General features: G+C 49.6%; 1 protein-coding gene across 4 annotated transcripts in view; it reads left to right on the top strand.

Moving 5' to 3' along the window:
• The window catches only part of Arhgap39 (Rho GTPase activating protein 39), a 78,192-nt gene that overhangs the window by 29,443 nt on the left and 26,816 nt on the right, over window positions 1-21,933 (top strand). For all 4 annotated transcript variants that reach the window (XR_007347308.1, XM_048802362.1, XM_015486659.2 and 1 more), the window contains exons 2-3: window positions 6,611-6,776; window positions 20,070-20,495. Coding sequence is in view for 3 of the 4 variants with exons in the window: in XM_048802362.1 (XP_048658319.1) it covers window positions 6,697-6,776; window positions 20,070-20,495 (506 nt within the window). In the remaining variant the exon portion in view is untranslated. The remainder of the gene's footprint in view (window positions 1-6,610; window positions 6,777-20,069; window positions 20,496-21,933) is intronic.

The raw sequence follows: 21,933 nt of genomic DNA, 5'->3' as shown, positions 1-21,933 counted from the left end.
TACCATCATTCTGAACATTTTTTGTCAGTGCAGTAAGATATGAAATAGCAATAATGTTTATAAATGTGAGAAAATTTTCCTAGCAAAATAAACTATGTATTAAACTTGAATTGGTAAAAATTCCCTTGGGTGTAGGGTCAGCCTTTAAGGGGAGGAAGCTTGAAAATGGGGTCAGCCTCCAAGGGGAGGAGACTGGATTCGTCTGGGTCAGAGTCGGAGCCATTGTGAATTCACATGTGGCATGTAGCTACAGGTGGATGTGTGCATGCACTCGGGTGAACACATGCAAGCCTGACTCCTGTGTGTGAGCTGAGAGAGGTGAGAAGCAACAGCCCTCGGAGCAAACATGCCTAGAAATCAGACGTTGGTTCTAATACCCTCCCTGAGTAAAGGGAGGCAGCAGTCCTTGGAGAAATGACTGAGATGATGGGGTCAGGAAGTACAAGGTGAGCCTGGAACATCTTGCAGAGGCGGAAAATCAGGAAGAGCCAAAACAAACACAGAACACCACAATGGCAGTAGTTTGTGAAGGGGCCCCAATAGTGACAGGAGCTCCCAACCAACAAGCTAGCACTTGGGGCAGAACCCCAAGTCACCCTGGAGTACAACCTGGCGTGTGAAATGAGTACCCATAAGTGCCAGCTGACATGAATAAAAGACCCCTCCCAAAAAAAGCAAGAAGAACAGATAAATCTCCCCTGCAAAAAGAAAACCATCCAGGGAGACAAGTTTTACCTTCTTTGAACCCAACAAAATTGTATTTTCAGGAAAATAGACCCATGCTGTAGTGAAAAGTTAATCAAAATTGACATAGATGTCATAATTTGGACAAGGGCCTCTGGAAGGAAGACTGGACATCTCACATATAGACAAAGAAGGTGTCTAGAGACACCAGATGGAACTAGACCCAGACCCAGAATGTCCAAGCATGGAGTACCCTAGTGGGGTTGGTGGTAGAGTAGACATTGTAGAAGGGAAGAGGAGCAAGCCTGAAGTTGAGTGGAGACACCGTCCACACGGAACAGTCACTGAGGAAACAACAAGCATCCCTGGGCTGCCCTGGTGTCCAGAGCCTGCTGTGTGCGGAAGCTCAGGAGGAGGCCCAAAGCACCAAGCTCGATGGAGACACTAAACCCAGATCTGATGTCTCAACACCAAAGTGCAGAAGCAACACACAGCATCTGTACCAAGTTGCTTAGAACCTGTCACAGAGTTGGCTTGAGAGCAGGCAGAGAAGACATCACGTGGCCAAGAGAGAAAATGTGGCAATGACACCTTTCTGTCAGAAATAAGGCACAAGAAGACTGGTGTCTAAAGCCCCAAAGAAAAGCCTATTGCCATGCACAAGCCTCCCGTGTAAAGGTGGGGTGAGGCACTGGCACACCTGCAGAGGCAGGAGTGGCCCATCTGCAGAGCAGGAAAACTCAGACTCAAGAGGAGACCAAGTGGATGTGAGTTATGCACATGGGAGTAGAGGACATGGGGTGGTGACCGCAGGTGAATGCGGGATGCTTGACTTGTAATAAGATGAATAGCATTGTGGCAGAATGAGGGGTGCTTAACATGTAGCCCTAGAGTATAGGACCAGAAGGAAAAAAAAAATCCAGGAGAGGAGAAATAATAGACTCCTATATTTGAAGTGATATTATTTGACTTGAAGGCCATGATAGATATGAGTACCACAAACCCAAAGGTGTTTACTAAGATAGTAATGAATTCCTGCTAAGTCAACAGTGAGGATAAAGGTGAACCACATGACAATCCAAAGGAAGGCAGACAAGAAGGACAGAAAACCAACAGCAAGGTGTTGGGCTTAGACCTTGTCTAAGTCCAGTCCCCAATGCAGCTGCCTCATCACTGGAGTAGAGCCGACTGTCAGATGATGTGAAAGTCAGCACTCAGATCTTTGACCCACTTTTAAGACTTAAATAGGCGAAAGTGAGAGAAGGACAAAAGGTGCATGGGTCTAGCACTGATGGAAAGTGTGTTGGAATTACTGTAGCAGCATCCAATATACTGATTTCAGAGCCAAGAAAACTACCAGGATAAAGATATTTCATAACAATAAAGGGGTTAGCAGAGATACACATCCGTGAAGCAAAACCCAGCAGAACTGCAAGGATAAATAAGCCCACAGTTCTGTCAGAGGGACTGGCAATACCTGCCAGTTGTGGAAGAACCAGAGAGGATGCTCACAGCTGCCGTCAGCCAGGGCAACGTCACCAGCTTTGCAGTGCTCTACAACAAGCAGCACACTCTTCCAGTGCACATGGATGGGAAAGAGGGTAAATATTCTTGTCAAAATGAATGTTCAATATCAATATGAATATTCAGTGACTATTCACCAAAATAGGCTTTTCCTGGGCCATAAAATATCTTAATAAACTTAACTCCAAATCATTTAAAATAAGTTTCAAAGACCAAAAAAATGGAATTAAATTAACAACCAAGCTGGGCGCTGTGGAGTACGCAAGGTGGGGAGGCTAAGACAAGAGAACCACAAGTTCAAAAACGGCTCAGAAGTAACAAGGCGTTAAGCAACTCAGTGAGACCCTGTCTCTAAATAAAATACAAAATAGGGTTGTGGCATGTGGCTCAGTGGTCAAGTGCCCCTGACTTCAATCCCTGGTACCAAAATAAAATAAACATGTCTGGAAAGTTGGCAGTTATTAAGTGACATACTTCTGTGTAATTCACAAGTCAAGCAACTAAAAGTTTTTTGAATCAGATGAAGCCGAAGATATAGCTCATCAAAACTATTAGGACAGAGCTGGAGCAGAGGAAGACTCTTTTTCTTTTATTTTGAGACAGGGGTCTTGCTAAGTTGCTGAGGCTGACTTTGAACTTGCAATCCTCCTCCCTCACCCTTCTGAGCCACTATTACAGGTGTGCACCACTTTACCTAGCACAGAGGAAGATTTTAAAGACCTAATACCTAAGCTGGATTTTTTTTTTTTTTTGAAGGGTGTAAAATATTAATTCTACTTTCACCTTAAGAAACTAGAAAAGGAGAATAAATTAAATCCAAAAGAAGCAGGGGGAAATGAAATAAAGATCACAGTGGAAATTAATCAAAGCAGAAATACAGACAAAATATTGAGGCCAAAAGCTATCTTTTTGAGACCAACAAAACTCAGCCCTGTGTGTGTTGAGCACATTGGTTCCTGGCCAGAAGCCTTCCCACACAGAACGCTGCATGCCTAGGTGGCTTCACTGCGCTCTAACACACACCTGGGAAAGAAACAAACTCTTGGAAGTCCCCAAGAAAACCACAAGAGGGAATACGTCTTCACCCATTTGATCATGCCAGTGTTGTCCTGACACTACCAGAGATACTGCAAGAGGAACAAAAAGACCAGGTTCAGAAACTTATTTTTTTAGTTGTAGACAGGCACAATGCCTTTGTTTTATTTATTTATTTTTATGTGATGCTGAGGATTGAACCTTGTGCCTCATATGTGCTAGGCAAGCCTCTACCAAGCCCCAGACGTAGAAATTCTTGACAAAATTTTTTGCCAGTTGAATCCAAGAACATATGAAAAGGATAATTGCATCGTGACTGTTTTTGTCCAGGGAATGTGCAGTTGGTTTGATGTTAGAAAACTAATCCATGGGGGAAAAAAAAAAAAGAAAACTAATCTGTGGAATTCAACTTATCAAATTAGAAAAGGAAAATCATGTGAGAAAAATATTTTCAGTAAAGAAAAATATTTTCAGTAGAGAAAAATATTTTCCAAAATCCACCAGCCTTTCCTGAGTTTATAAATAACTTGACAAACCAGGAACACAAGGGAGCTCTCTGAACCTGGCAAAAGGCATTTACGAGAAGCTGCACTCACATTCTCAGTGGGGAGGACTGGATGCTTCTCCAGTACTACCAGTGCCCACCCTCACCAGTTCCATCCAGCATCATTCTGGAGGTTCTTGCTAGTGTGATACAACAGGACCAAGGAGAAGGATCCGGGCTTGAAGAAGTGAAACTGTCTTGGTTCTCTGCAGACATGATCATCTATGCAGAAAACTGATTGAAACCACAGAACAGCAACTAGACTGGTGAGTTTTGCAAGTTATGGACACACCACCAAAGTGCAGAAATAAATAGCATCTTTCTGTACTAGCAGCAAGCAACTGGAAGTTGTTTTTAAATTTTTGGCATAACAATAGAAAGGCTGGGAATGTAGCTCAGTGGTAGCGAACTTGCCTAATATGTGTGAGGACTGCGTTAGATCCACAGCACCACAAAAGAAAAGAAGCACAGGTGTGCCAGGACTGGTAGTGGTGCCCGTTGTCCCAGCTACTCAGAAGGCTGAGGCAGGAAGATCACTTGAGCCCAGTTCAAAATCAGCCTGAGCAACACAGCAAGAACCCATCTTAAAGAAAAGAAGGGATGAAGGAAGGCAGGCAGTCAGGAAGGAAAGCGTGACTGAGGAGTGCATTTACTAGGTATGTGTAGAAACTGCAGAACATTGCTGGAAGGAAGCAGACCTTGCTAGCTGGGGAAAGAGGCCCTGCATGGCCTCAGAAGACTGCTTGAATTTCCAGCTGAACCCAGCAGGCTCTGATGCAGACTGAGAAGCTATTCCTGAAATTTGTGTGGGAATACAAAGACAAACACCCTCAAGACCTCAGGGCACATTTTGAGGACTGACATTGCCTGTAGCATTTTGGGGTCACCAGTGCCCGGTGCCCCAACTGCAGAGTGCTGTCTGGAAAGGATGCTGGGATCCATGTAGAAGGACAGGCGGAGGTGATCTGGCCCCCACTGCCAGTGCTGTGGGCCGGGCTTGAAGGAAGAAAGGTGCAGGTGGAAGGGGTGGGTCTGAAGTGCTTTGGGCTCTGGCAAATAATTGGCAGTGTTTCCAGTTTTCACTAACACTGCCATTTTACTCTTTTAAAACGTGGAAACCACTCAAGTTCTCCTATTTTCTCAAGAAATTAGGAAAATTTGAATTATATGTTTAAAAATAGCATTCCTAAAAGCAAGCAAGCAAACAAACAAATAAATAAATAAAAGTAGCATTCCTAGTCCTCTGAATTTGAATGAATGGTGTGTTGTTATTCTGGTGGTGTAAGAAGGCTGGAGAGGGACTCGCCACCCATGCCTGAGTGGGCCTAGTGGGCCTAGCCTGGGTCTCTACTCCACAGGGTACTGGGGGCATAAAGGTTCTATATGCTGGCTCTGTCCTCTCCCAGCCCTCACCAGCCCCAGGTGTGCAGGGAGCAAGGTGATAAACCCCACAGTGATGTCCCTGCTCTGCACTGCCACGGGCTTGTTCCTGTGGGGTACGCCTGTGGGAAAACATGAGGGGCAAATAGCTCTGTGCCCCACATAGCAGCCCTGGCTTGAGCTGGCAATGCCAAAGTCCCTGTCACTGCCTGATTTCTAGCAGCAGTGTTTGTTCTTGATGGGTTCTGAACTTTGTAAAAGAGAATCAGGTTCAGTTATGTGTGGCTCTCTTCCCTGGACTCAGGCCTGGGAGGCTCATGGCAGCCATTGGGGGGCCGGGGAACATCAGGCTGTGTTCTCTGAGGGTCCTGCTTGTCTGGGCACCTTGGCTGTCAGGCAGAGTGCTGCTGGTAACAGATGCTAGCCCAGGTGCCAAGAGCCCTGCACATACCTCTGCAGCCTCCACAGAGGAGGCAGAGCCAGGGGATAGGTGGGCAGGTGTGTTCAGCTTAGGAGATGCTGCCGCTCCTGGATTGGTGGCTCTTGTGCTTTCAATTAGCATTTTCCTGAGGGCAGAGTTGCACACATTTCCTATAGGCCCCTCTGCCTTTTGTCTTGCTTATTGGTAGGAACTTTTGTGTGTTCTGGATTTGGTCTTGGACTTGGGGTTTTTTTGTAACAGCTGTTCTACTTGATTGGAGGCAGTCCATGGGATTCCTGTGTGAGTCAGGACTGGAAGATTTTCTTTGTCCTCCAAAAGCTGTATTGTTAGCCTACATGTGGTGTTGAAGCCCATGATCCAGCTGCTCAGGAGGCTGAGACAGGAGGATCCTAGCTCTAGGCCATTCCGGGCCACTTAGCGAGACCCGGACTGAGAAGTGACTCAGTGCCCTTGGGTTCAATCACTAATATTCCTCCTGTCCCCGAAAGCCAGTCGTTTCACTTCTAGCATTCAGATTTACAGTGTTTCTATAGTTGGACTTGGTACCTAGGCTGAGTGTGGGGTCCAGGCCCATTTTTTCATGTGTGTATCTGGCCAGTGCAGAGAGCCATCCTCCATCACAAACCAGATCCGTGTGATCCATGTGCACAGGGTGTGCTGCCTGTGCAGAGCCATGCTGTGCACTGCACATGTCTGCTGTGCTGTCCACCTGAGTGGCAGTGTCTGTGTTCACAGCTGAGGACGTGAAGGCTCGGGTGTCAGGTGCCAGTGGGAGCCCAGTAGACTTCACGGTCCTGTGACCTCGAGTCCTGCAGCCCCTCCAGTGGGCAGCTGGCAGGAGGTCTCCCCATTGCCAAGGAGGGGCTGGGCACAAGGAGGCTTCTAGGGGTTTGGCTGGTCAGGGAGCTCTAGGCCCTGGGAGCCCACTTGGCCTTGAGGGGCTGGATTGTCATGGTCGTACAGTTTTTCTACATCGGTGCTTAGACACTTCTCTCTTGTAGAGCGGCCCCTTCCTATATGATGCTGGAGAAGGCATCCTGATGACCCTGTGACATCTGTCCACCTCGGTGCTCAAGACCCGAGCGCAATGTCCCAGACCCAGGACTATGAATGTAGAAGCCATCATGTTGACGGGCAGGAGTCCAGGATCCCAGGATCCAGCACCAGGTAAGGAAGCGCTGTGTACACCTGAGCATTCCTGGCCTCAGGTGAGTGGGAAGGAAGGGTTCTTGGGGAGGTGGGTGCAGGACTTCAGGGGGGTCATGCTCATTCTCCGGGTCCTGAGCACCTGCACAGCTCCTCACAAGGCTTTGCCTGGGCTGACCTGTGCCTGCCTGTGGGAGTCCTGCTTTATCCACCACAGCCTCTCACTGCTGCCTTGTCCACTACAGAGGCCACATGCCCCACGTGGGAGCCCCTGTGCTCAGCATGGTTCCCCAGGCCTTTCTGTAGGCATTGGTCCACATAGACGCAATAGCCTTAGTACATTATTTTCATTTTCCTAATTTTCAGCTTTTTATTAGGAAATATTGCACGCTTACCGAAAAGTTACAAGAATAAGAACAATCTGGGGAACACTCATGTGCCCTGGCCCCACATCACCTGCTCTTAGTATTAATTGCTCAATCCCTTTTTCTGAGTCATTCTGGAGCAGGTCCATTTCTTAGGCCCCTGGCCCTTGAGTGTGTGTCCCCTAGATAACCTGCCCTTGAGCCAGGACACTTGCCAGGATGAGCAGATGTGGTGTTGACACACGGTCTGATTTCCCCTGCTGTCAGCCCTGTGCCAGCCGATTCTCTGCTGTCCTTGGCAGCACTCCCTGACCCTGTGCAGTGCAGGGTTCCTTGATGGATTTTCTTCTGGCTTCTGTGTCTTTAGACTTTTCTGACCTGCATGATTTCTACAGCCTCTCCCTGTCTTTTGTGACCCAAACCCTTTTAAACATGATTGTCATCCATTCTTAAATAGAACATTCAATAAGAGAGGTAGGGTTACAAATTAATCTATAAGGTATACTCAGCAGGACCTCATTTACCTACTTGGTTTCTGTTTGTAAGAACTGTTGGTGAGGCTAGGGTTGTAGCTCAGTGGTTGCACTCACCTAGCATGTGCGAGGCCCTGGGTTCAATCTTCAGCACCATATAAAAGTAAGTAAATAAAATAAAGTCATTGTGTCCAACTATACCTACAAAATGATAAATATTAAAAAAAAAAAAAAAGAAGAAGAAGAAAAAGAAGAGCTACTGTTGGTGTGGTTTCCAACTTTCCCCTCATTCCTATACAAATGCAGTCCCAGCATTTGTGTAAGAGAGGCTGAGGTAGGAGGATCACAAGTTCAAGGCCAGCTTCAGCGACTTAGCAAGACCCTGTCTCAATAAAAAAATAAAAAGTGGTATGGATGTCAGTGGATAAGCGTTTCTGGGTTCAATCCAATCCCAAGTACCAAAAAAAAAAAAAAAAAGTCTCTGTGCTCCCCACACAGTCCCTAGCAACTTCCTGTAAGTCATTGCCTCTCATTGTCCTCCATTACTGCAGTAATTGTCCTCCATTACTGCAGCTTCCCAGGCCAGTGTTGTGTGTTTCCCAGAATCTGTCCCGCTGGGCCTGTGCAGTCATGCGCTGCTGCAGAAGCAGCCTGTTCCTGTGTAGCATGGCTCCTTTTGGAGATGGATCTTCTGGTGAACTTCTGACGAGGAACACCTGTGAAGTATGGTGCTGCCACCGCCCACATAGGGCCTGTGCACTGCACCTGCCAGTCCACCATGCCTCCCACGGGCAGCTCTGCTGGGGCCTCTGCTGGTAGCATCTCATGACTGACGAGGCCGGCAGAGAGGTACTGTGTATCACGCTTCACCCTGTGACATACTCTTTTTCTCCTTTTCCTGTGGAGTTTTTATTTGTCTGTGCTCTGTTCTGTATACCAAGGATATGAGCCCTTTATAATTCATATTACATATGTTTCCACTAATTTGTCCAAAAAGCAGAATCTTTTCTGCTTTACTCATGGCATTTTTTTCTTGTGTAGTTCTTATGCAGCTGAACGGGCCAGATTCATCTTCCAGCGTGTCTGGAGTTTTAGTCCCCTCCATCCCGACATTGGGTTACGGTATGTTTGGTGGTGGTGCTGGCAGTTCTGTTTGGGGGGGTGGTCCTGGGGTTGAACCTAGGGCCCTGTGGTCCAAGGAGGCATGTACTCCACACTGAGCTGCCCTGACCCCAGAGTTCCATTTTTGCCCTTATGGCTTAGATCCATTTGGGTTTAACCTTGAGTGAGGTGTGGACCCGGCTCTTTGTTTTCCAAACTGCTGCAGCTATCCCAGCATCATGATTAAAGACTGCCTTTCCTTGACCTGAGACCTCCACATCCTCTGACCACTTCCTGGGTGTCTTTGAGGAGCTGGGGCTGCTTAAGCTCCTGTGTGACTCTGTTGACCTCTGTCATGGACAGGCTTCACTACCTGATGGAGGCAGTTCCCGATAGCACAGTGGGGTCTGGCACAGTTCCTCAGTGAGCTGGTCTTCCTGTGTAGTGCCCCACATCCCCCTTATGCTGCAGAGGGCCAGGCAGGTCAGCAGTGGCTGATGGTGTTTTGGCTATTTTTCCTTTTTTGTGTGTTTGTGCTGGGGACGGAACTGAGAGAGTCACACACACTAAGCCTGCCTTCTACCACAGAGCCACACCCCACCCCCAAGCGTGGTGTGTCTCTTTATCATTGTACTGTAAAAGTTCTTCTTTGTTGTGTTGTTTGTTTATTTTGGTACTGGAGCTCAAACCCAGGAGAGCTCTACTCCTGAGCCACATCCCTAGCTCTTTTGATTTTTTTTCATTTCAGGGCCTCACTGATTTGCTGAGGCTGGTCTTGAATTTGCAATCCTCCTCAGCCTCCTGAGTTGCTGGGACTACAGGTGTGCACCACCAGGCCTGGCTGCACGTGTGATTTCAATGCTTGGGATCTGAGTCCTTGTCACAGATGCCACCTGTAGCGCGTGTGCACTCCTGGTGCATGGCTGTATCCATGTGGTGGTGGTGGTCTGTGGTGGAGGCTCATCTCTGTTGAGTTCAGTACCTCTGCTGCTTCTCTTGCTGCTCATGTTTTTGGTGTCGTCGTCTAATCCAATACCAGCCCCAAGGTCATGAAAATGTACCCTCTTGTAAGCTTTATGATTTTAGCTATTGTGTTGCATCCTTGACCCAGTCTTCACTCTTTTGTGTGTGGCCTAAAGTGGGGTTACCTTCGCTTTTCTGCAGGGGAGTCTGCCTGTCCCAGCACTGTTGCTGAGACTCTCCTTTCCCCTGTCAAGGGGTCTTGACACTGCATTGTTGGAGTCTGGGGAGCAGGGAATGTGCCTGTCTCACCTGGTAAATTTTGCCTGATATGTATTTGGCGTTCACTGAAGTCATTCTGGAAACATTTGTCTAGACAGATCATTGTCTGAAAGTAGACATCTCCAGAACAGGAGCATTGTGAAGGGTCCTTTTGCATCAGCACCCAAGGGATTGCTGGAGAGGACCTGTTTCCTGCTGTCCTGTAGGGGCCTTTGTTTCCGCTGTCCTGTAGGGCCCAGGGATTGCTGCTTCTCTTACCCTTCCACCTTCCTTACCAGATGATTTTTTCCCTGTGCAGTTCATCATAAATATTCTTCTCACCAAATAAGTCTTCTCAAACACTGCTCAGATCAGGGCAGCAGGAGACTACCAAACTTCAGCCATTTCCCACTTACAGGGTCCAGTCCCCACTGGTGGTGAAGCCCCGAAACTCCTTGGGCAGTTCCACAGCTGCCAGTTACGCTCTCCTCACCTGCTTAGTTTGGCACAGTTTATCTGTCACCACCTAGTGACAAAGCTCTTTCTCTGTGCAGTCCCCTTGACCTGGGGGACTGGCAGCCCCCACTGACCCGATGCTCAACTGGACCAGACTACAGCCCCAGGACAGGATGCGTGTTCTTCAATCCATAGTGCTGATACCCCCCCTTGCCCATGAGGAGAGATGAGCAATCCCAGACCACAACCTGCACATGCCACAGCCACCAGCTGTGTCCCTCCCTATCCTTAAGGTCCAGCTCCAGCCAGAGTTCCTGGGGCCTCCCCAGACTTGGTACCCCTCTGAGATCTGAAGTCCCTTGCCTTGGATGTCTGTGGGTCCTGCCCATACCTGTCTGGGCAGTGACTCCCTGGGGCCCAGTGTTCTCAACACTTTTGCCTGCCTCTGTTTTCTCAGGATCCTGGCTGAATGCCATCCCCAGGAGATACCAAGAATGTGCCTTTGAAAAGCCGGCTCTTGCCACTTGTGCACAGGAATGCACTAAAAAGGGAACAAAACCTGTTCTCTGTCAAGTCATGGTTAGTGCATTATATTCACATTTTAAAGAAAAATAAGAATTGTTATTGCTGCTTTTAAGACTCAGAATGTCAGTAGTGTGCTTTGAAAGGTTCTCTGTATTCAGATTCTCTGGGGAGTATCCCAACTTTGTTCTGGTAAAATCTACCACTGGCTAGGAGAGAAAGTGAGAGTAGCAGCCTCAAGGAGTGAAGTGGGACCATGTGGGCAGCCCCTGCCAGCATCCCAGGGCCAAGGGACACTGAGCCCAGGCAGTGGCATTGGTTCTTATCACATTCACCCTTGATCTGTCATTGGTGTGCTCCCCAAGTTCTGGCCCCAGACCCTACATAGTGCTGCCAAAACCCTTGCCTCGCCTTCCCCGCCCCCTCCTCTGTCACCTGCTTTCCTGGAAATGCTCCACCCATCTATCTGGAAGCTTCCGCCTTGCTCCCTTCAAACTAGCCAGGAGAACCTGGTCACCAAGTCTGGTCGGGCAGCAAGAACCTGGTCCTTCGAGTCTCTGCCGCAGGCACCCCAGCCTCCACCACATCTGTCTTTACATCACTGTCAGTGAATCTGTCTTCTTGGAAGCCCCAGCAGACCCGCTGGGTGTTCTTTGGTCACAATTGTCACTGCCCACCTGGGTCTGCGCTGACAGAGACAGGATTCGACTATCTTCCAGGATGCAGCGTCTGCAGGGGAGGCTTGAGACCTTATGCCTCTGGCCACAGCTGCAGCAGGGCTGTGGTCATGGCAGCCCATGGATATCCCTGGAAATGAAGGGACCCCTTCAGTGTACCCTGAGACTCTACACAATGATCACTTCTGCCTCAGTCATTGGCAGAAGTTGGCCTTATGGTCGCTAGTGGACAGAAACTCAAAGACCTACAAAGGCAACTAAAGGCCACTCAAATTACTGTGATGGTCACAGGAGATGGCCAATCCCCATGCACTTTTGGTTGCATTATTTATTTATTTTTGGTACCAGGGATTGAATTCAAAGGCAGTTGGTCACTGAGCCACATCCCCAGCCCTATTTTGTATTTTATTAGAGGCAGGGTCTCACTGAGTTGCTTAGTACCTCACTTGGTGGCATCTTTTGCCATTGACCTGTCTTCACAGCCAGGAAGCTCTCTCCCAGCCCACATTGCTCTGCGTTCTGCAGTATGGCCAGTGAGAAAGGCCCACAGTTGCCTCCCTGTGCAGCCAGGGGGCTGAAGGGTTAGCACTCAGTGTATGGGTCAGGACCCTGGGAGTGGTGGCACTCATGTTGGGTGAATGTGCTGCAAATTCAGTCAGCGGCCAGGTAACCAGAAGCAGGGGCCAGTCTCTAAGGCAAGAGTGACACATGTGTGCCTTGCATATGTGGAGCTTCAGTGTGTTTCGGCTTCTGAGGGGTCATGCTCCTCTGCCTGCCACGCATCTCTCTCAGCCTCCCGAGTCTTTTGGAGGAGCGGGCTTGACAGCCCTACCCCTCAGGCATCTGGATGCACCTGGGTCCTTAAATCTCCCTCAGAGGCATCAGCAGGTCTGAGTTCATCTTGGATGTCTCCACCGTTGGCCACAGGGGAGGACACAGCTTTAGGACTGCAAAGCCACAGTCCCAGCCCTCACATGAGCGTGTGCATGCCATCCTGGCCCTATGCTCTGGCTGCTCCCAGGGTCCTCCCTGCCTCTGGTGCACAGGAGCCCTGTGGGCTGTCCTGGCTCCTGAGTTCCACCTGGCCTGGGGCAGTACAGGTGCTTCTGGTGCCTGTCAGAAGAGGAGGGGTCTTCCTGGGAGGCTCCCACAGCCGTGCTCCTTGTCTCTGTCCCAACAGCAAGGGGACACAGCCCATGTAGCCCCTACCCTAGGTACGAAATGAGGCAGACTGTCCTCGATGTGTAATCTGCAGGATGTAAAATTAACATTTTAAAGTATGGACATTGCTTACTTTTTAAAAATTATCCTTTTATTTGAAGAATGTTAGGTTGAGTGGCATTTGCCAAGGTAGTGCTAGGGGCATTTTAAAATTTTTATCTCTTTTTAGTTGCAGATGGACACAATGCCTTTATTTTGTTTGTTTATTTATTTATTTATTTGTTTTTAAATATTTATTTTTTAGTTATAGGTGGACACAATATCTTTGTTTTTTATTTTTTTATTTTTATGTGGTGTTGAGGATTGAACCCAGTGCCTCACGCATACTAGGCGAGTGCTCTACCTCTGAGCCACAACCCCAGCCCCTGTTTGTTTATTTTTATATGGTGCTGAGGATCAAACCCAATGCCTCACACATGCTTGGTTAGCACTCTACCACTGAGCCATAACCCCAGCCCCGCCAGGGGCCTTTTGGCCCCCTGCACCAGCTCTGATGGCTGTGACTTTGTGGGTGTGTGGCAGACTCCTAGCCCACACTGGTCTGTCGTCCTCAGCTGAAATCTGCGCCTCTATTCAGTATTCCTTCCTAGTTCTCACCTAAAGTCCCTCCTGTCTTCAGATCCCATCTGGCATGTGTTCACCGTGTCTCCTTGATCTCCGCTGGACTGAGAGGGTTCATTAGGCCTTCCTGGGTTTTGCTTTTGTTTTAATACTGTGGATTGAACCCAGGAGCTCTCTACCACTGAGCTACACCCCCAGCCCTTTTTATTTTTTTTCTTTTGACACAGAGTCCCACTAAGTTGCTGAGGCTAGCCTCCAACTTGAGATCCTCTTGCTTCAGCTTCCCAAGTCGCCGGGATTACGGGGTGGGCCACTGTGCCCGGTGAGACTTTCCCAGTTTTTCATGACTTTGACAGTTTTGAGGAGGACTGTCCAGGTATTTTGCAGAATGTCCCTCCGTTTGAATTTGTCTGATGTTTTTCTTGGGGAGGATGGCCCCACTGACTGTGTCAAGAGCTCAGTTGTCAACAGGCTTGTCACCGTTGACACCAGTGTTGATGTGCTGGTGAAGTTTTGCTGTCCGAGGTCCTCTGAAAGGCTCGTTCGCCTCTCTGTCATGCTCCTCAGAGGAAGCCCACAACTCGGGTGGGGACTGTGTGTGGGCTCCCTGAGGGGAGGACGGGCCTCCCCTCCTCCTGCAAGTTACTGGGACTTCTCTGGGGAGTCGTCTGCCTCCATCTGAACACTGACACTGATCCAACTCTTGCATCCCGTGAACTGTCCTGTGTCCTGGCTCTGATCACTGGGGCTCCTGTGACCTGGGACATACCCCTTCTTTGGTGTCAAGTCCCCTTTGTATTCCCTGCCCCGGGCCTGGAATTTGCCACTTCTCTGAGGAGCCCTGCCCCGGGTGAGAGAAACCTGGACTCTGGGCTGTGGTCCAGTCTCCTTGCTCAAGCCTCTGCTGCCTAAAGCCATCTGTTCCCTTGACTGTGCCCCTCAGAGGCTTGCAGAGTTGAGTGTGCATCCAAAAGCGCCTGGCAGAGGAGCCTGGTTTTCATCTCAGTGAGGTGTGAGCATTCCTAGGGGCTAACCTGCTCTTTGCTGAGAGTGGCAGTGGATTCTCCTCAGGGGATATAGCTAGGCTTGGGTGTCGCCACCAACCTGAGTGCCATCCTTGCTGGCTGGTGTATTCACCCTGGATGGGGTTCACCGGTGGGCTTCCAGGCACTTGTGCTCTGCCCCACCTGGCCTTGCAGCCACGCAGGCCTCCTGTGGCTCCTCCACCCCTGTCCACGTAGGCCCTCCTCTTGGCTGCTAGGGAAGGGTCAGGGCTGCCGATGTGGGAAGGTGAGGTTTCTTCTTCTGTCCTATGGTCAATTTTGTGGACTGGTCCCGCCAGCTGGGACCTGCCACCATCATTGTCAGCTTTGTTTGCTCATGAACCTCACAGGGAGCCCCACCTCATGCCGTGCCCAGTTCCTCAGATCGTGCATTGTGGGCTGATGTGCTGGGTATGGGCGCCTGGATGGCCCCTGCTTGTCCCAGGTGTTCTGCTGCTGTGAGCATGAGTGCCATGTCTGCGGGTTTCTGCCAGGGCTTCAGCTTAAGGAGCAGGTCCATCTGTGCCTATTCACCTTCACATGGAGCACAGAGCCCCAGGTCTGTGCTGTGGGCATTTGGGCCTCTTTGGTGGGGCCGTCCTTGTGTTTACAGTGCCCTTCTGTATGATTCTGCATTTTCCTGAGTTCTCTCATTCCCTGATGGTGATGAGTGCCTTCTACCATAATGTGCATGCAGTATTTGGTGCTACTTTGCTGTTTGGGGAAGTTGCTGAGTTGCTGGGGTTTTGTTAAGTTACCCAGGCTGGCCTTAAGCTTACAATCCTGACCCAGCCTCCTGAGTCACTGGGATTAGAAGCATGTGCCATTGCTCCAGTCCGCCTGGCTTTTGGTCATCTTCACCTTCTGCATGCTTGGCTAGGATTTTTATTGGATTTCAATCCTTATAAAGGTGAGCAGAGGTGTCAGCCACTGTGGTCTTTCTAGGGGACCCTGTCAGGAATGATGTGTGCCATCCTCGGGGTAGACTCTTTCCCTGGTTCTTTCCATGGGTTTTATCTGGGCCCCTTCCTGTGGCAGGCTCCGAGTCTTCCTCCAGCCTGCAGGTCAGTGCTGTGCTGGGCTTCTGGAGTGAGCTCAGTGTGAGGGAGTTTGTGTCACTGGGGCATCCATGGCATCCGTGTCAATGACAGTTTTGTGGCCACTACTCTCTGTTGATGGAGCAATGCTTGTGGCCTAGAAAACCCCTGCCCCTGTGCCCTAGGGTGAGGGTCCCCATAGCCACAAGTCTGTAAGGAAAGCTCTGAGATGACCCTGAGCTGGGTTATTGAGGTGGCGCTCTGAGTTTCTAGGGAGAGCTCCATCTCCCAAGTTGTGGCTGAAAGACATGCATGGTGCCCTGCAGGGGGGCCAGGACCTTGGGGAGGCAGGGGTGGTTCGAGCCGTGGGCAGGGCCAGTGTGAGTTTTCAGCAGTGTGTGAGCCATTATGCAGGCTGGAGGGGTGGGAGGAAGGAAGACCCATTGTGGTCACATTTGGGTGCCAAGTTTGATCTGGTTACAATCTCAAGGGCATGGCTGTGCTGTACGGTGCAGGCTTCAGGAAGAGGGGCACCCACCCACCCTTCTTCCGAACACACTGACTGTGGCCATTTGTCTTTATTTGTGTGATACTTGGATCTTTTTTCCTGAGTAAAGTGGGCTGTGTAGGGGCCCAAGAGAATGCAGATTTAAGACTTGAGGTGTGTCCTGGGAGAGGCACAGCCAGCAACGTCCTTGGGCTGGTGCCACTTGAAGCCCCAGCCCTCCCTCCACACAGTGCTAAGCTGCAGAGGGAAGAAGAGAAGGTGGGTCCCTTTTCCAGCTATGGGAGGTCTCACATTTGTGTTGCAAGATGAGGGGAAGGTTTCCGGGGAGGGTCACTGGAACAGGTGGGCACAGGACCACACAGAGCAGCACAGCTGCAGTGTGACTTTAGAGGGAGTAGGATCATTCAGACTGGTTGTGTGGAGCCAGGTGCTGGGATACCCAACCTCACCCTGGGTGCCATGGCATGCTGAGTGCTCCATGGAGTTGTTCACTGGCTGTGGATGCAGAAAAGGAAGGGAGCCAGGGAGCTGTGGTGCTGGGCAGAAGTGGTGCGAGTCTCTGCTGTGCTGTGAGTGGGGGTGGAGGTGCACAGAGAGGTGCAGATTGAGGGACTAAACCACAGAACCAGGCAAGGCCCAGAGACAGACCGCCGGCACAGAGCATCTGAGGCTGGAACAAGCACCAGCAGGTGGCCAGTGCCAATGGAGTATGCTGATGCCTGTCAGTGCTCGCGCCCTAGACCTAGCCCACAAACGAGAGGGACCTGGGGATGACCAGTGCTCCCTGCACCAGTCAGTAGGCTGAGGGAAGATCCCACACAGGTACCCAAGGTTGTGAATGGAATTCAAGGACCAATTCTAAGATTCATAAAGAGAGAAGTGTTATGAATAGCCAAGGGCTGGGTGTGATGGTGACCCCTGTGATCCCAGAGACTTGGGAGGATAGGGCAGGAGGATACAAATTCAAGGCCATCGAGGGCGATTGAACGAGATCCTTTCTTAACATGAAAAGGGATGGAGGATTTAGCTCAGTGATCAAGCACCCTGGGGTTCAAGCAGTACCACAGACGTAATTTTTTTTTTAATATTTTTTTACCTGTAGTTGGACACAATACCTTTATTTATTTATTTATTTATTTCTATGTGGTTCTGAGGATCGAACCCAGCGTCTTGCACGTGCTAGGCGAGCACTATACTGCTGAGCCACAAGCCCAGCCCCACCACAAACATAATTTTAAAAAGTAAAAATAAAATGTTTTCATCAAAAGACCAAAGATGTCATAAAGAGAGTAAAAAGACAAGACATATAGTAGATTATTTTAACATATAACTGAGGGCAGGTGTGTTTAAAAATACAACTCCTGCCAGTCAGTAAGAAGGAAAAGTTTAACAGCAAGTCTTGTATGTCTAGCAAATGAGGCATGTAAGCAGCTGGTGAATGTGAGAGGAATGTCTCACTGCATCAGTAATCAGGAGCAAGTGACAACTATATGTGGCAATGCATTGTACCAGTCTCTGTGTGTTTGAAATTTTCTGTTACAAAGTTTGGGGAAAAAAATTAGATGAGTAAAAAGGGGAAAATTATACCAGATTCTACTGCTCCTAGATGACCCCCACTTTTTTAAAATAGATTTTTGGTTTTTTTAAAGATATATATATATATATATATATATATATATATATATATAGAGAGAGAGAGAGAGAGNCCTTTCCAAAATACAAATTTTTTTTGAGAGAGAGAGAGAGAGAGAGAGAATTTTAATATTTATTTTTTAGTTTTCGGCGGACACAACATCTTTGTTTGTATGTGGTGCTGAGGATCGAACCTGGGCCGCACGCATGCCAGGCGAGCGCTTGAGCCACATCCCCAGCCCCTTAAATAGATTTTTTTTAATTGTAGTTGGACACAATACCTTTATTTTATTTATTTTTATGTGGTGTTGAGGATCAAACCCAGAGACTCACACGTGCTAGGTGAGTGCTCTACTGCTGAGCCCCAGCCCCAGCCCCCTACATGACCCCTTTTAATCTTTGGTTTTATTTTCCAATGATTTCTATACAAATGTATGTATAGAAGGAGACTCATGGCTTTTGAAAATAAGGCTGTATAGCTTCATTTAATTATGGATTATGACAGTCCTTCCTGGCAATCAATTTTGCATTCATCTTAAAACACCCCTTCAGGGACACCGTGATGGCTACCTCCACTGAGGGGTGCGCTGCACAGGCCCATGCAGGTGCAGGTGCTTTGTGGAAGTATGCCTACTGCATCTGTAAAACGTCAAAATTTTGATACTGTGGAAGCTTTATTGCATACCATAGTTGAAATATGCACTCTTTTATACAAGATAGTATATGTGTGTGTGTGTGTGTGTGTGTGTGTGTTTTCTCAATAACAAAAGTAATCTTGTGAACATTGTGGAAAACACAGAAAAAAAGACAAGATCACCCCACCCCCATCCCCACCCCTGCTGACACAACAAAGTCCCTCTTGATCAGCACTCAAAGCAGGACCCACCAGAAGCTGCGGAGGGCAAAGGGAACAGCACTGGGCAGCACTAGAGGACTGCTCAGACGCCACTTTGCATCAGACTCAACCCATGACTTTGAGCTTCCATGATGACTCCTGCCTGAAACAGGCAGGACATGTCTCCCTATGAGAAGCTTATCAACCATAGAGAGAGGTCTGGGTGCCCCCTTGACCAGGTGGCCCAACTGACTATCCCCAAGAGCATCCACTTGCCCTGATGTACTGTGGCTGCCAGGCTACCAGGGCCCACTCAGAGGGAGGGGAGTGACCCAAACCCAGGCATCCATACATATTGGCAGAGGCACTCAGATGCCAATAATGAAACAGATGCCCCTTCAGACTATCCAGGAGTCAGGGATGAAATACCCTAAGGGCAGGTCTCAGCCCAGTGGGATGAAGGGCTCTGAGATGCTTCTGCAGGATGGCAATGCCCAGCTTCCTGAGTGGACCTCACTGTTTCTGTGATTACAGAGACTGGTCATTCTGTGCCCTCTTCCCCCTCCCATCTGCTTTCTGACTTGAAACATACCTGTTTTCAACCCACTCGGGCTCAGAGCTGGTTGCTTCCCTTTCTGGCTGTGTGAGGTCTTCCTCAGAGCCTCCTGACACCCAGAAGGGTGAGCCCCTGCCCAGAACATTCCCCAGCCACAAGCCCCTCTGCCTGTGATATCCACTCACAGGAACAGGGTCCTGTAATCAAGGAAGGGCTGAGGCACTTGACATCAATATCAGCAAGAAGCAGGGGTCTGTCAGGTACAGTGGCTCATTGCCTGTAATCCCTTACTTGGGAGGTAGAGGTAAGAGGATCACAAGTTTGAGGCCAGGCTCAGCAATTTAGTGAGACCCTGTCTCAATATAAAATAAAAGGCTTGGGGTAGTAGCTCAGCAATAAAGCACCCCTGGTGCCTTCCTCAGTATCAAAACAAAACAGATTCAGGGCTGCTGCCTGAGGCTTGGACAGGCAGCAGTGACAGCTATGCACCTTTCTGCCCCCCAGTTAAGTTCTTTGCTTCTTCCCATGTGGCATCAGGGCTTATAGGTGCAGAATCCACCTGCAGCAGCATTACTTCCCAGGAAGGCAGATGCAAATGCAGACATTTGTCTGTTTTCTGAGCAGCCCTATCCCTGGACTGGTTCCACAGTCATTGGAGAAAGACCATGGATGTGATGAAGGTCCCCTTACTCTGGGCCACCATAGGGTCAGTGAGTGAGGGATGATGGAGGAACCAGCCAGGCAGAGGCAGTGTCCCCACAGAGAGGCATTCCAAGGCTGTAGAGGGTTATTCTTTCCATGTAGAAACTTGGAAGCAGCTTAAAAATGCCAGATGTCACCCAAGCACACCCTGACTTCAAACACACCTGTTTTCAAATGGTCTTGTCTGATGCTTTAATTTCCATTATTCGCAGGTTATCTTTTTAATTAGAAAAAAAAAAAACATTATAAGGCTGGAGGCTGAGCTCCCCAGTAGAAAGCCCCCACCCACCCCACCCCACTGTGCAGAAGTGGTGGTGTTCCTGCTCAGCGAAAGGTCACCTGGGACTGGTGGGCTTGGGATGGCTGTGAGAGTGGGGTCCTCACTCTCACCTGTGTCCCCACAGGCTGGAGTGGGTGGAGATCATCGAGCCACGTACCCGGGAGCGCATGTATGCCAACCTGGTTACCGGCGAGTGCGTGTGGGACCCTCCAGCCGGAGTACGCATCAAACGCACCAGCGAGGACCAGTGGTGGGAGCTCTTTGACCCCAACACATCGCGCTTCTACTACTACAGTGCCGCCTCGCAGCGCACTGTGTGGCACCGCCCGCAGAACTGCGACATCATCCCGCTGGCCAAGCTGCAGACGCTGAAGCAGAACACAGAGTCCCCTCGTGCCTCGGCTGATAGCAGTCCCGGCCGTGGCAGCCGCGATGGCAGCACTGGCTCCTCACTGGAGCCCGAGCTTGAAGCCACGGAGAGGGCACAGGAACTGCCCACAAGGGCAGGGAGACCCGCAGCACTGGGGACCCCAAAGGAGGAGAGTGGCAGGTGAGGAGGGTCGGGGCTGGCCGGCGCTGGGTGGTCCCCCTGGGAGGGGGTGGTGTGGGGCCTGAATGTGGCTGCCTGGCCGCAGCTCCTGCCTCCTGGCTCTCCACTTGTGAACAGTAATGAGGGCTTGGGGTTTCTGGCGGGTGAGGGGATGGCTGTGACCCAGCTGATGCACATTCTGGCTCCTTCCTCCCCATTTTGCTCAGGACCTGCTCTTTGTTGACACTGTCCTTAGTCACCTGGATTCCTAGATCCAGGAGCTCATTAGAGAAACAGAACCTGCTAGGCCCAGAAATCCTGGGCAGGCAGTTTCTCAGTGAGCTGTCAGGAGGGCCCTCCAGTGGGTATTTTCCTGGCTAATAGAGTCATGACTTTGGTACTTGACTTCTGTTTGTTGGAGGGTTGCCCTTCCTTGGCATAGCCTGGGGACTGATTCTCCTGAGTCCCCCAGGAGGGGGCTGCTGCTGTTATTCTCATTGTACAAGTGAAGAAACAGGTAGCTCAGGTGCAGGACCTTACTTGCATTGTCAGGCAGATTGATCTGCAGTGGGAGCCTGTGGTCAGGGTCCCCCAGCTACAGAGGCCACCAGGTGTGTGTCTGCTTGGTCACAGACATTTTTGTTTTATGCCTCATCGGGAGCAGTTTCTTGTGTTGTGCATCCAGCCGCTGGCCTTTTCTTCTTCAGGGCTGACCCTGCGTCAGTCCCTTTCAGGTGTGATGTTCATATACAGAGTTTGGAGTTTGTTTTGCGTGTTCCATGCCTCTGCACGGTGTGCTGGGTCTGCTTCTCACTCTGAACACAGGGAGCACATGGAAACAGCTCTTGCTGCCCTTCACTGCAGACTCCACTGTCCTTGTCATTCTGGCTCAGCTTATCCCTGGTTGGTTGTTGTGAGCAGGAACAGGGTCCCTGAGGGTAAACACAGCAGATGAGAGGGTGAGCAGCCCCAGCAGGGCATATGGCATCCTAAGGGAACAGCAGGGTGATGAGACTGCTGTTCTTCATAGACAGAGGTGCTGCCAGATTTGGACCTGGATTGCACATACACGATTTTAATTGAGCATATTTGTCACTTGGCATTTATCAAATCCTCTTAGATTGTTCTCCTGGTGTGTGTCTTTTATCAGGCAGTGCCTTGCAGGTTGGTCACACCTGACTGAAGGTTAGGCAGAAGCTCCTCAACTGCAGTTAAGTAGGTCTTGAAACAGAAGTTTCCTTTATGCTTGCACATGTATCAGAGTCAGAAAGATTCTGCTGGAACTATAGCTTCAGCTTGGAAAACACCTGCTACAAATATGTGTGGGAATGGGATCATGCCTCTGGTAATGTTCACAGGGTGGTATGTGGATAAAGCAGCTCAACGTTGCTTGTGACTGAGATATTAGTTGTCTTTGCAGTGACTGCTGTAGTGTGTTTCACAGGCTGTCACCATTTGC

Source organism: Marmota marmota, unplaced genomic scaffold (assembly GCF_001458135.2).
Source record: "Marmota marmota marmota unplaced genomic scaffold, marMar, whole genome shotgun sequence".
NCBI lineage: Eukaryota > Metazoa > Chordata > Mammalia > Rodentia > Sciuridae > Marmota > Marmota marmota.
Note: the sequence above shows the minus strand (reverse complement) of the source record. Positions and strands in the feature narration are given on the sequence as shown.